The following is a 13,021-nucleotide window of genomic DNA, read 5'->3' on the forward strand; positions in this document are numbered from 1 at the left end:
CCTTGTTTTAGAATTTGTTCGTACGAAAAGCATGCTTTTGACTATCGAATAAGCTGGGAAACTAATAATGATTTTTAATTTTTGTTTTTGTTAATAATACGCTGTATTCAAAACATGCTACATGTATATTTGATCTATAATATTACTAGTATCTTGACCAGAAGTAGTCAAATCTTTTGCACATTTCTAGATAAAGTAATTGATCATCCAAAAAGTGTAAAAAAAAAAAAAATTGATCTTTTAAACTTTAGACACTTCCGGTCTTTATTATTGGACTATTTACAATGGTGACGAGTTGCAGATATTGTTGATTTTATTCTTAATCGACACACTATTTTTTCATTTTAATATTTAGGTGGCATTGGCTATTTATTTTTATTTCTGTATTGGGGAGTGGTTTGAGAGGACTCTGGATTTTGGATTTTACGAACTTATTCAATATCTTAATGGAAGGTTGAGAAAATTGACCACTTGTATCACGTTTGCATAATACATCGCCTCTTATCTCAAACGAAAGTACACTGGAGTACACAAGTACACTGGACAAATTACATGTACTAATATGTGGTTCGTTTTTCTTTTTCTTGTGATTGAATCTACGCAAGCAAATGGTGAGATTTTAAAAACCATAACATGTGCTTTTGGACATTACATACATAAAATCATTGCAAAGGACACAGCTTAATTTAGTATTTTACTTTTTTGCAAAAATGTGACTTAATTAATCAAAAATCATGCATGATTGTTTTTGATTATTTTATCAGAAAATACTTCGCGGAAGTGTCTAAATATTTACATGTGTTATAGTAACAAGGTTGAGAATTGCGATATTTATATCCCCGTTTGAAAGATGGGAGGGTATATAGTGAAGTTCATCCGTCTGTACGTCCGTCCGTCTGATACGCTTTGGGGTACCCATCTCATCTGCAACTCCTCTTGTATCACCACAGGCACCTGAAGTATGGATAATACGCCCCCCCTTTTTTTGTTAATGAAAAAAAATGTAAGAGTGTATATCTCAAAAATATAAAATCTCCCCGTCAAACACATCTATATGTCGTTATATGCAAGCAGATTGTACTTTTTCTCACGTTTAAAGAATGACCCTATTCGGTATAATAAAAATACAGTGTGTATTTTTATTATACCGAATAGGGTCATTCTTTAAACGTGAAAAAAGTACAATCTGCTTGCATATAACGACATATAGATGTGTTTGACGGGGAGATTTTATATTTTTGAGATATACACTCTTACATTTTTTTTCATTAACAAAAAAAGGGGGGCGTATTATCCATACTTCAGGTGCCTGTGGTATCACTGAATGAAATTTGATGAGACTTTCTCTGAATCTTTATATAGTGCCATTGGGCACCCCCTATTTTACTTTTTGCTCCGAAACATAATTTTTGACACCTCCTATATTACTTTTGATGTGACACTTATATCGGGTTTCTTAGAGTAAAACAACGATTTCGCCATTATAGAGTTCTATTCTCTTTAATGTAATAAATACATGTAGCGTGTACTCTATATCATGTTGTTTTTGCCATTTCTATTTTGAGTAAGTCTTGGCCATAATCCAACTGCACTCTAAGAATGAAGTAAAAGAATTACGCTTTGGTTCGTTGAATGTTTAAAACGCATGTGCGAATAGGTACTCGACAGGAAGATTTTCGATCGTAAATCTTACTTGCATTCGTCTGGAAAATTGTAGACATCGATTTAAAAAAAAATAGCATGAATATTGACGTGTCCTTCAAATTCAGACGCTGAGGTAGGATGTCGCTCCTTTACCTTTTTAATGTACATAGACGCTATTAAAGCAAGATAATGAAGTAAATTGCAGTCAATGCTCCTTGCACGTTATTGACAGGTGTCTGGTACTCCTTAATAGTGCAGTCAAAATTGTAGTAATTTCTACAAGTTCTTTTTTATTAAGATTTTTTTTTGTATTAAATATTGCATTTTCATTATATTCCAACCATTTTCTTGACAGTTTGTCCCATTTTATTGATCAAAAGAGACACTTTTTAAAAAATGCAGAATACATTATTACAAGGCCGTTTTTCTCCTTGACCTTTTGTCCTTTTTTGCAATTTTGATGAATTCACTTCATTTAAAACGCAATAGAGATCAGATGAACAGGCTAGTTATTCATCGTGACGAATTTTTTTTTTAATCGAGCTACTGACAAGCGTTTGACACTAATATTTCTTTTGATTAATTAATTTTTCGAACCCTAGATATATACCATGCATTTTCAAATTCCGAAAATGCATATGATTAACTTAATTTGGCGCTGCGGCTTGTGTACGTTACAAGATGAGACAAGACTCAACGATAACAATAAGGCTTTCCCCTAGAGTACAGATTCCAAGAAAAACAAGATATGCCCCCGATAGAATGCGACGTAGACTGAAGTCGCATATATACACTTACCCTTGACTCGCAATATTTATGGACTAGGTTAATGTTGACAACAGACAGACAGACAAGACGGAAACGATATACCCCGGGAATCTTTCGACCCGGGGCATAAAAAAGAGACCCATGAGCCACATCGCTCACCTAAGCACACCTAAGGGTGTGGCACTTTATTTGAACAAACTTGAATCCCCTTTACCCAAGGATACTTTGTGGCAAGTTTTGTTGAAATTGGCTCAGTGGTTCTTGAGAAGACGTCGAAAATGTGAAAAGTTTACAGACAGACGGACGGACGCCGGACAAAATGTAACCAGAAAAGCTCACTTAAGCCTTCGGCTCATGTGAGCTAAAAAGTGGGAAATCGTAGTCAATAACACTAATTGTTATACCCTTATAAATATCCTTCTATATATTTCTTACTAATAAAAAGTCCAACAAAAGAAATGTTTATTACGTCGGTCTAACAATTTCACTATTGACCGGTCTTACATAAGAATTGTTAGACCGCAACGTCACCTGTCTGTTACGTCACAATTAATAATCATCGTTCAATATCGGCGACGCGAAAATAGCCGAAGTTAGGAGCTATTTTAAAAGAGTTGTTGCTAACAGCAAGGTAAGGTAGAAGGGAAGAATATGTTTTGTGATAAATAATTTTTGTGATATAATAGACTTATAATTGATTTTGTTCTTTCTCAGCTTGATGTTTTATATTTACTGAAGAAGCCATAATTTTCCATATAAAATAATTGATAGTAAAGCGTGTATTGATAAAATTGATCAATCTTAAGTGAGCAGTGAAGGGTATAACAAAACAGTTATAGACTGGGATTCGGGCAACATATGATTTGTTGGACCTGAAGATGAAAATGTTGCCCTTGGCCTGCGGCCTCGGGCAACATTTTCACCTTCAGGTCCAACAAATCATATGTTTCCCTCATACCCAGTCAATAACTGTATAACATGTACTCGTCGACCGAATACCGATCCTTAAACATAAATATTCTTTTTATTGCCTGATGTTTCAATGACATTTTCTAGGCTTGTTATCACCGATATGCATGATCATTATTCTATTTTAAGGGCCTCATATGTTTTTATTAAATCAATCCCCTTAACTTAAAGCAATAGCAACTTAAAGCGGCAACTTTGAATTTTTTGAAATTTTTGCTGCAAAATTATAATTAAGTATTTCAAGGACAGAGAAACCTTTTATAAACCGTTGTTGTTCATATTTGTAATGTAAGAAAAGGCTTTGATTAAAGCAAAATTACACCGTTGTCGTCCTGTACAATATTGATTTCCTTAATGATAATACATATTTAATTGTACAAAAGTATTTCTCCTGAAACAGTTTAGTACTTTGTTTTAGTCTAACCGATCATAGACTGATGTTTAAATTACAGAAATATTTATTACATTAAATATTATAAGCAGAATTTTTAGCGAAAATTTAATTTTGGCACTATAAGTGAGGGTGCCAAGATCGCTAAAACTGAATATCGCTAAAAATTAATCGCTAAAGTTTTATGTCGCTAAAAATAAAATACCAATTTTTAAGGACAATCGCTAAATATGCGTCTCGCTAAAATTCCCACTTATACGGTACAACACATTTTAACGGCTAAATAAGATTATTAAAAATGCAACTCATATTTCTTTAATTCCTATATGCATGTTTTCTCTTAATAAGTTAATATTATAATAATAAATGGTGCCTGTTTTGGAGGGTAACAGTTGAAATTAAACGTAACATCCCAAGGAAAACCAATTTTATTACCTAATTTTAAGAAAAATATACATGCGTCTAATATCAGTAAAATACCCATTGCATGGACTTTATAAAAAAAATAAAAAAAATTCCCATTCTGTTTCAATAGTCTTATATAGTCCTATAATGTTTAAAGTAAACAAAATATTATTTTCCACTTTTTATAAAAAAAATTTCAATTAACATTTTTGAATATTTTATGTAAGTAAATGTTTTTTTTTTGTAAAAGTCTGACAGAAATCTGAATAAGTTTCAACTTTTCTATATTAATTTTATTAAAGTTCAAAATTTTGATTATAATCGATTATTAATCGATTATGCCCAGCCGATTATTACCGATAATCGATTCTGATTTTTTTCCGATTCCCCATCACTAGCAACTCATATTTCTTTAATTCCTATATGCATGTTTTCTCTTAATAAGTTAATATTATAATAATAAATGGTGCCTGTTTTGGAGGGTAACAGTTGAAATTGACACCCCAAGGAAAACCATTGTCAACCGACGCGTCAGCGGAGGTTGACAATGGTTTTCCGAAGGGTGTCAATTTCAACTGTTACCCTCCAAAACAGGCACCATTTATTTTATTATACTGAATTTCTTCTTGATTTACTATGTCAGCAATACAAATCGTCGATCGCCTTTTCGTTCACGTTTAGAAAGCTTTCAAACTCCCCGCTACTTCGAAAAAGATTTACTGACCTCTTTATTGTTTATTTGATACTCTACGAGTCCTTTCTCAGCTAATGTTTCGTTATTTCTGCACTCGCAAGCATGTTTCGTCTGTCGTTTGTTGTATGTTTTCAAGTAAGCTATATCGGACGCAAGCTTTTATTGACGTCAAGTTTATTCCGGTTCTTTCAAACGCGCAGCTGACGTTTTGAGAATTCTACGGTGAACCGTACGCGCATAATTTCCACGCATATGGCATTACCGTCGTCTTACCCGTTGCCACGTGTGTTGCTAAGGCTCAGGGTAATAGAACAGATTGTTAACTGCGTCTAAACCAATCAGATTTTAGTATTTAACATGAAAGTATGATAAAAACATATGTACTTGGAAGTCTAAAATCAATCTTATAAATTTAATGAAATGGTTTTTGGAACACTGGTGCCCTCATATGGCAGCTTTTTGTGAAAGTTAAATTTTCTCACATGTAAGTTAAATTCAAATGCCAATAGATTTTACCCAAAGAAAGAATAATTGTACCTGTGAAATATGAAAGCCCAAGCACCAACCATTCAAAAGTTATGACCAGGATAAATTTTTTTTTGAATGTGGATCAAACATCAAGGTCATGATCAAAGTCAAAGGGAAATGATATATGTACCCAAGGGAAGATTTTATCATTAAGTGGATCAAAGTCCAAGGTCAAGGTTAAATGTAAACATTGTTAGCATCCAAAGGTCTTGTCCCAAGGAATACGTCTGTGAAATATGAAGTCCCTAGATCTAAGTGTGCATAAGTACTAGTCATGGCTTACTTTAATTTTAAAAGCCTTTTTTAAAAAAACTTTGTTTATTTAAAGGGGGTCAAAGGTCATGGTAAAAAATATTTAAATCATTTGAGATATCTTATCTTGTCAAAATCAATGCATATGTGAAATATGAAAGCGATACCACAGTTCAAAAGTTATGACCAAGGTTAAAGTTTGAATTTTTTTAAAGCCACAACTCCAACTAATTCACAATTATGAACATGGTTAAAGTTTTGTGGACAAACAGACAGACGGATGGATGAAGTAAAAACTATATACATGTACCCCCGAATCTTCGATTATGTGGGCATAAAAGCGATTCATTCTTACAAGAACGATACTTTTCTTTTCTCCCCTTTTTTTTAAATGACTAATGTGTTCCCCTGGGTACACAGATCCTACAGACTACGCCTCATCACTGGTGTTTGACGGCCTTTATTACCTGAATCATAACCCAGACGTGGTCAGTCTAGGCATCCACACTCTGGAGAAGGCAAGGAACCATTGGCTCACCAAGGGGATTGACGAGGGGCGGCAGGCCATAGGGAGTTTTCATGTTAAACAGTACTTGAGAAGGTAACTTTTTCATATATACATGTAAGGAATACTTTTGAAACTATTTATCTTTTTCAATGTCTCCACCATGGAATGAGGGGATTAAATGTTGGTTTTAATTAAAAATTATTTCATTTTTCATCTTAATTGGTTGGTTAACGAGTTTCAGAATACATGTATATGTTTTAGTCGAACTATTTCCAGATGTAGAAAACCTTTACGATATAAAGGAAATAAATACATGTGTAACTGACAGGTTGTAAGAAGAATTCCCTGAGGACAAATCTCTCCTTGAAAAGGGGGTAGAAGGGATTTTAGCAAAAAAGAATAATTTCATTAAAATTTAGATTAAATTTCTTCCTAGATTCGGTTAATCATAAAATGTACTCTAACTAACAGATAAGTAACTTCTATTTTGATTGAACAAAAACCCAGAGACTTGGTCTTTTCAGATACATCGATCTAGCCAATGCATTTGGAACAAAATATCGTCAAGCAATCCATCATTACATTAACCACACCAGTACAGAACACCGTGTTGGTTACATAGAAGGGGGATATGGGGGAACTTGGACCATTTCTGCTCATGGAGTTTATATTGGCGCCTCTGCTAGAATGGGAGGAGCTATCGACAGTTTAACGTGGAATAATCGAGAGCTGGTGAATTCATTCGACCACGGTCGAGAATTGCAAATGGCCTGCAACAGCAATACGTATGCTGAATGTTACAATCCCACTGAAGCGGGTGGCCGAGACGATTCTCATTCTGAACATACCAAAACATCCATCCAATGGGTTAGGGCGCATGGTAACATACTAGAATCCGAGGTATGCACATTTAGTTTTAGTCTTTGTCTTCAATATATATTTGTCGCCCGCGTGGCGCAGTGGTTAGAGCGTCTGCTCTAGCGTCGCGAAGTAAGGAGTTGATCCTTACGTCGCGGGTTCGAATCCCACTGCGGGACCTGGAGACCGGTCGTTCGGATGAGACCGTATAAACCGACGTCCTGTCGCTGTAGATGCTGGCACGAAAAAGATCCCTCACTGCTCAATGGCCCTAAGTGCCGAATATAGGACAAAATCTGTAGCTCTCCATCGGCAAGTGGTGGCGTCTCCATATAAGTGAAATTTCTCGAGAGGGACGTTAAACAATGTACAATCAATCAATTAATGTATATTTCGACATTATGGTCCCCTTGCAAAGCAGTTGGATGATATATATATATATAGCAGCGCACTTTTATGTGGGGGTTGTGCAAAGCAGAAGTAACTTTTTAGCTCACTTGAGCCGAAGGCTCAGGTGAGCTTTTCTGATCACATTTTGTCCGTCGTCCGTCCGTCTGTAAACTTTTCACATTTTCGACTTCTTCTCAAGAACCACCAGGCCAAATTTGACCAAGCTTGGTACAAAGCATCCTTGGGTGAAGGGGAATTTAAATTGTAAAAATGAAGGGCCAAGTCCCCTCTCAAGGGGAGATAATCAAGACAAGACAAAAATAGGGTGGGGTCATTAAAAAATCTTCTTCTCAAGAACCACTGGGCCAGAAAAGCTGAAACTTATGTGGAAGCATTCTGGGGTAGTGTAAATTCTAAATTGTTCAAATCATGACCCCCCAGGGATAGGGCAGGGCCACAATGGGGAATCAAATTTTTACATAGAAATATATTGAAAAAATCTTTAAAAATCTTCTTCTCAAGAACCACTGGGCCAGAAAAGCTGAAACTTATGTGGAAGCTTCCTGAGATAGTGTAGATTTCAAATTGTCCAAATTATGATCGACCAATGGGGTAGGGTGGGGTCACAATATGTATTACAAAGGGGAAATCTACTAAAGAACAGCATGGTCAAAGCTTCTCAGGTGAGCGATGTGGCCCATGGGCCTCTTGTTGTGCATCGGGATAGCTCCCTTACAGATTTTTTTTCTTTGCGAGGTGCTTTTTCGCTTTTGTAGTGCGCTTGCTGTGCATGTATTTTTTTTATTTCAGGTACACCCAGCTTTCTGGTTGCGTCCCGGAGACCACGAAACCCAGCAATTGACAATACATGGCTGCACGCGAGGTTCACCAGCATTGAACCATCAAATGACATACAGATATCCCTTCCATAAAAAAGTTACCATTGGTACCCATGGGATCGATAATTGCATCGAATACATATCCAATTTTACAATCGGGGGAGACTGGCCCGCTGATTTAAAATTCATTCAAATGGAAGCCCCAGCGGGGTATATGGCTGGAGATTTCAATCAGATTTACTATTTCAATCCCAAAACCGTTACCATGGAGATACAAAAAACTGACAACCATCCGGTAGTTCTATCCACACATGACAACCAGTACGCTGTAGGAGTTTATACATCACCCGATCAAGACAGCGATATTCCAGTTAAATATGGCGCCCATGTATTTCAAATTGGAACCTTTGATAATAACACGGGAAAATGGAATGTCGTTTTCAGAAAGTATCGAACCCATGGTAACCAACCAGTCCAATATGTGTACAAGACATATATTTGTGTTGGGTCATTGGGGATGGTCTCGAACTGTCTACACAAAATTACGCAAAGGATATGATACTTTATATTACATTATTTGTTCAATGCCATAATTAAAGTTGCATAACTTGACAAATTTTATTTTCTTGTTCAAAACATTATACATTTGTTGACTGAATTCGAGGGCAAGATGCGTTTTGTAGGAGCCAAGAACTAAACTGTCTGCCTGAGGCCGGCCTCAGGCAGACAGTTTGGTTCGAGGGTCGACAAAACGCTTTTTGTCCGAGAACAGTCAATAAATGTTTTGTTATACCATTCATTTTAATTTTTTTAACATACATGTATTTTGTACTGTCTTTCGTGATGTAACAACATGACCGTCACTTTTGAAAATGAGATTAAGCTCCGCCCATTCTGTGACGTAAGCGGTCCAACATCTCACTAAGCTGTCCAACATCATTTTTTTATGCCCGCTCAGCAAAACATTAGAAATGTTAGACTTTTTTCCGTATATACTTGTATGGAACAAATTTTCAAAGGTTTAACAACATGGTTTCTTCAACATCAATTAATTCTGCTGCAATTGTAATTTTAACTTTTAAAAACATCAATGACAGACAAATGATTATATATAAATATCAATAATTTAATAATCAACAGATAACAAAAGCATAATGCATGATAAATAGATCTACAGAATAACACAAAATATGTGCTGTATGTTCATTGTACAAGTTGATCACAGGAAATGCACTCAGATGGGTCAAAGCGGTATAACTCTGTTATGGGAACGTCACTCTGATGTGGAATCGCTGAGTTGGCCCTCGGAACCACTTGACCACTGTCCATTGGCTACAAAAAAATCAAAAGAAACATGTATATACAGAACTCATTAAACATTAATCTGCAAGAAAGAAATAATATAACATCTATATTACTAAATTGTAATTTACATATTCACATAAATTCAGATTACTTCAAATATTTACCCAGTAAGTACCGTGTGTTTGCTATCGTCGGATACCCACCGACGATCTTGTCCTTCGAGTAGAAGACGATCACCCTTGGGTATCCAACAATGAGTTTTAGCATTTGAGTATCTGAATACATGAATCTCTCTGACAATGTTACTTACAATAACTTTTTGAGTTGATGCGACTGTTCTGGTTGCTGACGAATATCTGTTGCTTCTTCTGTCTGGCACGTGCGTTCTGAAACCAAACTTGTGCAACACGCCTACTGACTCCTGCCGTAAGAGCAATCCTGTTCAACTCCTGGCTGTCGGGGTTGCTCTCGATCCTAAAGTTTGCTTGAAGGATCTGGAGTTGCTCTTCAGTAAATGACGACCGCACTCTTTTGGCCTTTGGTTTGCTGCTCTGTTCTGAATCTGAAATTATTATGACATCCATGTTTCACATCTTGATTATTCTTGGGTTATTGTATTTCCTGACGTTAACATACAATGAATCACTCTCGGAAAAAAACCTTTTTTAAAACTCATTTAAAAATACTTATAGATTATGTTACATTAAAAGTTAAAAATCTATCAGTTTAAATTTTATATTTAAAACAATCTTGAAAAAATCCATGTCAAGTAAGAGAGGATTTTCAAAGCAAAGCAAATGGTTTTTAGATTAATTTTTCATTTTCTTGTCACAATAAGATATTTTAATCAAATTTTCCACTAAGAAACATGACAGTCTAAGAAACATGACATTCAATACAGAAGAAGGAAACACCAATGTCTTCATATATGACTAATATTTAAATGATCAAAATTATTGAATATTTATGGCTCGAAATGGTTAGAACATCAGAACCCCTCCGTCACATGTAACATTTCGTCGCAATCTCTCACCAGAGGGCGTTTACGCTCCTCCGCTCCAACACGAAGCGCGCCCTCTGGTGAGAGATTGATTTCGTCGATGGTCGTTCGGTTTTTATTTGTTTTTTGTAAATCTCTCTGTTGTGCAAGATTATGTATTACTTCCCTGATGTAATAAAGAAGTAATTCTTTGAATAAGGGATACGAAACATTTTAAGAAAAGGCTCATTTCTCCGCCTCATCCTTATGGAGACTGTTCCTTATTAATGAAATAGATACCTTGTTCTGTCCCTCCCTCGATGAGCGATGTGTAGTGTCGTAGACATAGTACTTGGTCCCCATTCAGGGCGAATTCCTCTCCCGTGGAAAGTTGTCTTTGGCACGTATCACAAGCAAAACAGGCAAGGTGGTACACGTTATCCCGGGCTCGCCTGACCCAATCTGTAGACTGTATCCTCCTCAAACACTTAGAGCACTTCGTTCCAAATTCACTGCAATAATAAAAAAATTATAATAAAACCATGAAAATATATATAAAGGCATTTTTTTAATCTTTTCGGGGTGCGTTGGGAGTGGGGGTTGAATAGATCTAGATGTTCGGGGGAGGGGATGTGAATACATGTAGATAGATGTTTCTAAAAGCTAAGTATAATACGTACCCGATGTAGTCTTGTCTGCAGTAAATATTGTCATCTTTGACGAAGCAGCTTTCCTCTTGGTCCAGCTGAAGACAGCAGACACAACATCGGAGACAACTTGAGTGCCAACTGGCGCCATTGACGTGTAGGAAATATCGGTCTAAGATAAGTTCGTGACATCCTTCGCAGATCTGGTCTTCGCACTGCAAGTCAACCATATTTCATCTCAGTCAACAGTTTAGCGAGAGAATTCATTGTATATACTTTATGCAGAATTTCTATGTATAATAGGTTTTTGTTCTCCCAGCTGTCCCTTATTTGATGAATAGTTCGTTTCTTTACATGGCAGGTACAAATTACAAATTCTTATTCTGAACTTAACGTTTGACAAAATAATTTATTCAAAAAGTGCTTTAATTAATATTTCATGAACACGTTTTCTGTCATTTATTGTGAGACTTTATAAACTGTGAACAAAATTCTCCAATATTTCTAATTTACGATATGCTGTAGCATAAGAAATAATTTAAAGACCTACGTGTATATATATTCCCTTTTTAAAATTTCTTTTCATCCCTAAAGAATTACCTTTTAGGGATTATTTTACACATTTTCTCTATTTTTTGAAAATACTGACCGATTCCACGGGAGACGTAAGTTGTTCTGCAAATGCTGAATCAGACGACAGCGACGAAGAGGAGGATCCAAGTTCTTCAAAACTAGTCATCATCATCTCTTGGTCGCAAGACAGGTCCACACGGGTCAGTTCGGTCAACATGGTGAAATCCCCAAAAAGGTTGCACTGGAATGTGACCAGTTCAATATATAGAAAGTCCTAATGACTGAACATCGTTCACCTAGGTTATACAGTGTTTGTTTTGCATTTTAATTGATCACTTCCAGAGATCAAAAGTGGCACCTGATATCCCGTCGCGTGGCAGGCATGCACGCGCGTGTTCACGCTCTAATTATCCCGTTGAAAAAATATCAGTGACCGTAACACTCTTATGTCATAAGTCAGCTATTTAATTATTTAAACAGTATATTGTGTAATTTCTCGATTTCATGCAATCCGATTAAATATATTTTTTCCTTTATTTTTGTAGAACTTTGCTATAAACATTTATAGAAAAATTAAATGGTGTTTAATAAAAATGGCTGTTATACATTTAAAAAAAAAATAGTTATGTTATAAACTAGTATAAATAATTAAGACTGGACCACTTGAAGGGATGCAGTGACACACACACACACACACACACACACTCTCTCTCTCTCTCTCTCTCTCTCTCTCTCTCTCTCTCTCTCTCTCTCTCTCTCTCTCTCTCTCTCTCTCTCTCTCTCTCTCTCTCTCTCTCTCTCTCTCTCTCTCTCTCTCTCTCTCTCTCTCTCTCTCTCTCTCTCTCTCTCTCTCTCTCTCTCCCCTTTCATAGTTTCAAGATACCTCTTGATCGACTCAAGTTATGTTTTCACATTTTTATAGTTAATTTTTAGAGAGAGAGAAAGACTATCAACTAAATTTATGGTTCCACCCCTGATTTGCTTGTTGTGTGTGTTGGGGGGGGGGGGTCTGACATTTGAAAGCAAATGGAATTTATCCCGGTGCAGTGTAAGAAAAAAAAATCAATTTTCATTTTCAATCAATTTTATCAGAGACATATAAAAATGGTTTTTATATGTCTCTCATCTTGAATAGGGCCTAACTACTAAAATAGCTGGTGTAGTCCCCTATTCAATTTCTTATGGAAAAAAGTTAGTCTTGAAACTATTGTAAACTAAAAAGGGGACTTAATCCCATTTACTCTTACAGCAGTGGTCATGAAAAAACATTT

The 13,021-nt window shown here is 35.9% G+C and overlaps 2 protein-coding genes across 2 annotated transcripts; one reads left to right on the forward strand and one right to left on the reverse strand.

The window, feature by feature from the left end:
- Positions 1-522: 522 nt before the first annotated feature.
- LOC134251922 (uncharacterized) lies at positions 523-8,846 on the forward strand. Its single transcript, XM_062734346.1, has 4 exons — positions 523-611; positions 6,072-6,252; positions 6,684-7,059; positions 8,218-8,846. The coding sequence occupies exons 1-4, from the start codon at positions 563-565 to the stop codon at positions 8,803-8,805; spliced, it is 1,194 nt and encodes a 397-aa protein (XP_062590330.1). The 5' UTR covers positions 523-562; the 3' UTR covers positions 8,806-8,846.
- A 505-nt stretch (positions 8,847-9,351) lies between these two features.
- On the reverse strand, positions 9,352-12,118 carry LOC134251932 (LIM/homeobox protein Awh-like). The gene is made up of 5 exons (XM_062734353.1): positions 11,827-12,118; positions 11,211-11,392; positions 10,831-11,042; positions 9,862-10,113; positions 9,352-9,578 (listed from the first exon to the last, which is right to left on the reverse strand). The coding sequence occupies exons 1-5, from the start codon at positions 11,965-11,967 to the stop codon at positions 9,520-9,522; spliced, it is 846 nt and encodes a 281-aa protein (XP_062590337.1). The 5' UTR covers positions 11,968-12,118; the 3' UTR covers positions 9,352-9,519.
- Between the last annotated feature and the right edge of the window lie 903 nt (positions 12,119-13,021).

The sequence above is a fragment of the Saccostrea cucullata genome, unplaced genomic scaffold (genome assembly GCF_032062105.1).
Source record: "Saccostrea cucullata isolate Sc308-1 unplaced genomic scaffold, CSIRO_AGI_Scuc_v1 ctg1, whole genome shotgun sequence".
Lineage (NCBI taxonomy): Eukaryota > Metazoa > Mollusca > Bivalvia > Ostreida > Ostreidae > Saccostrea > Saccostrea cuccullata.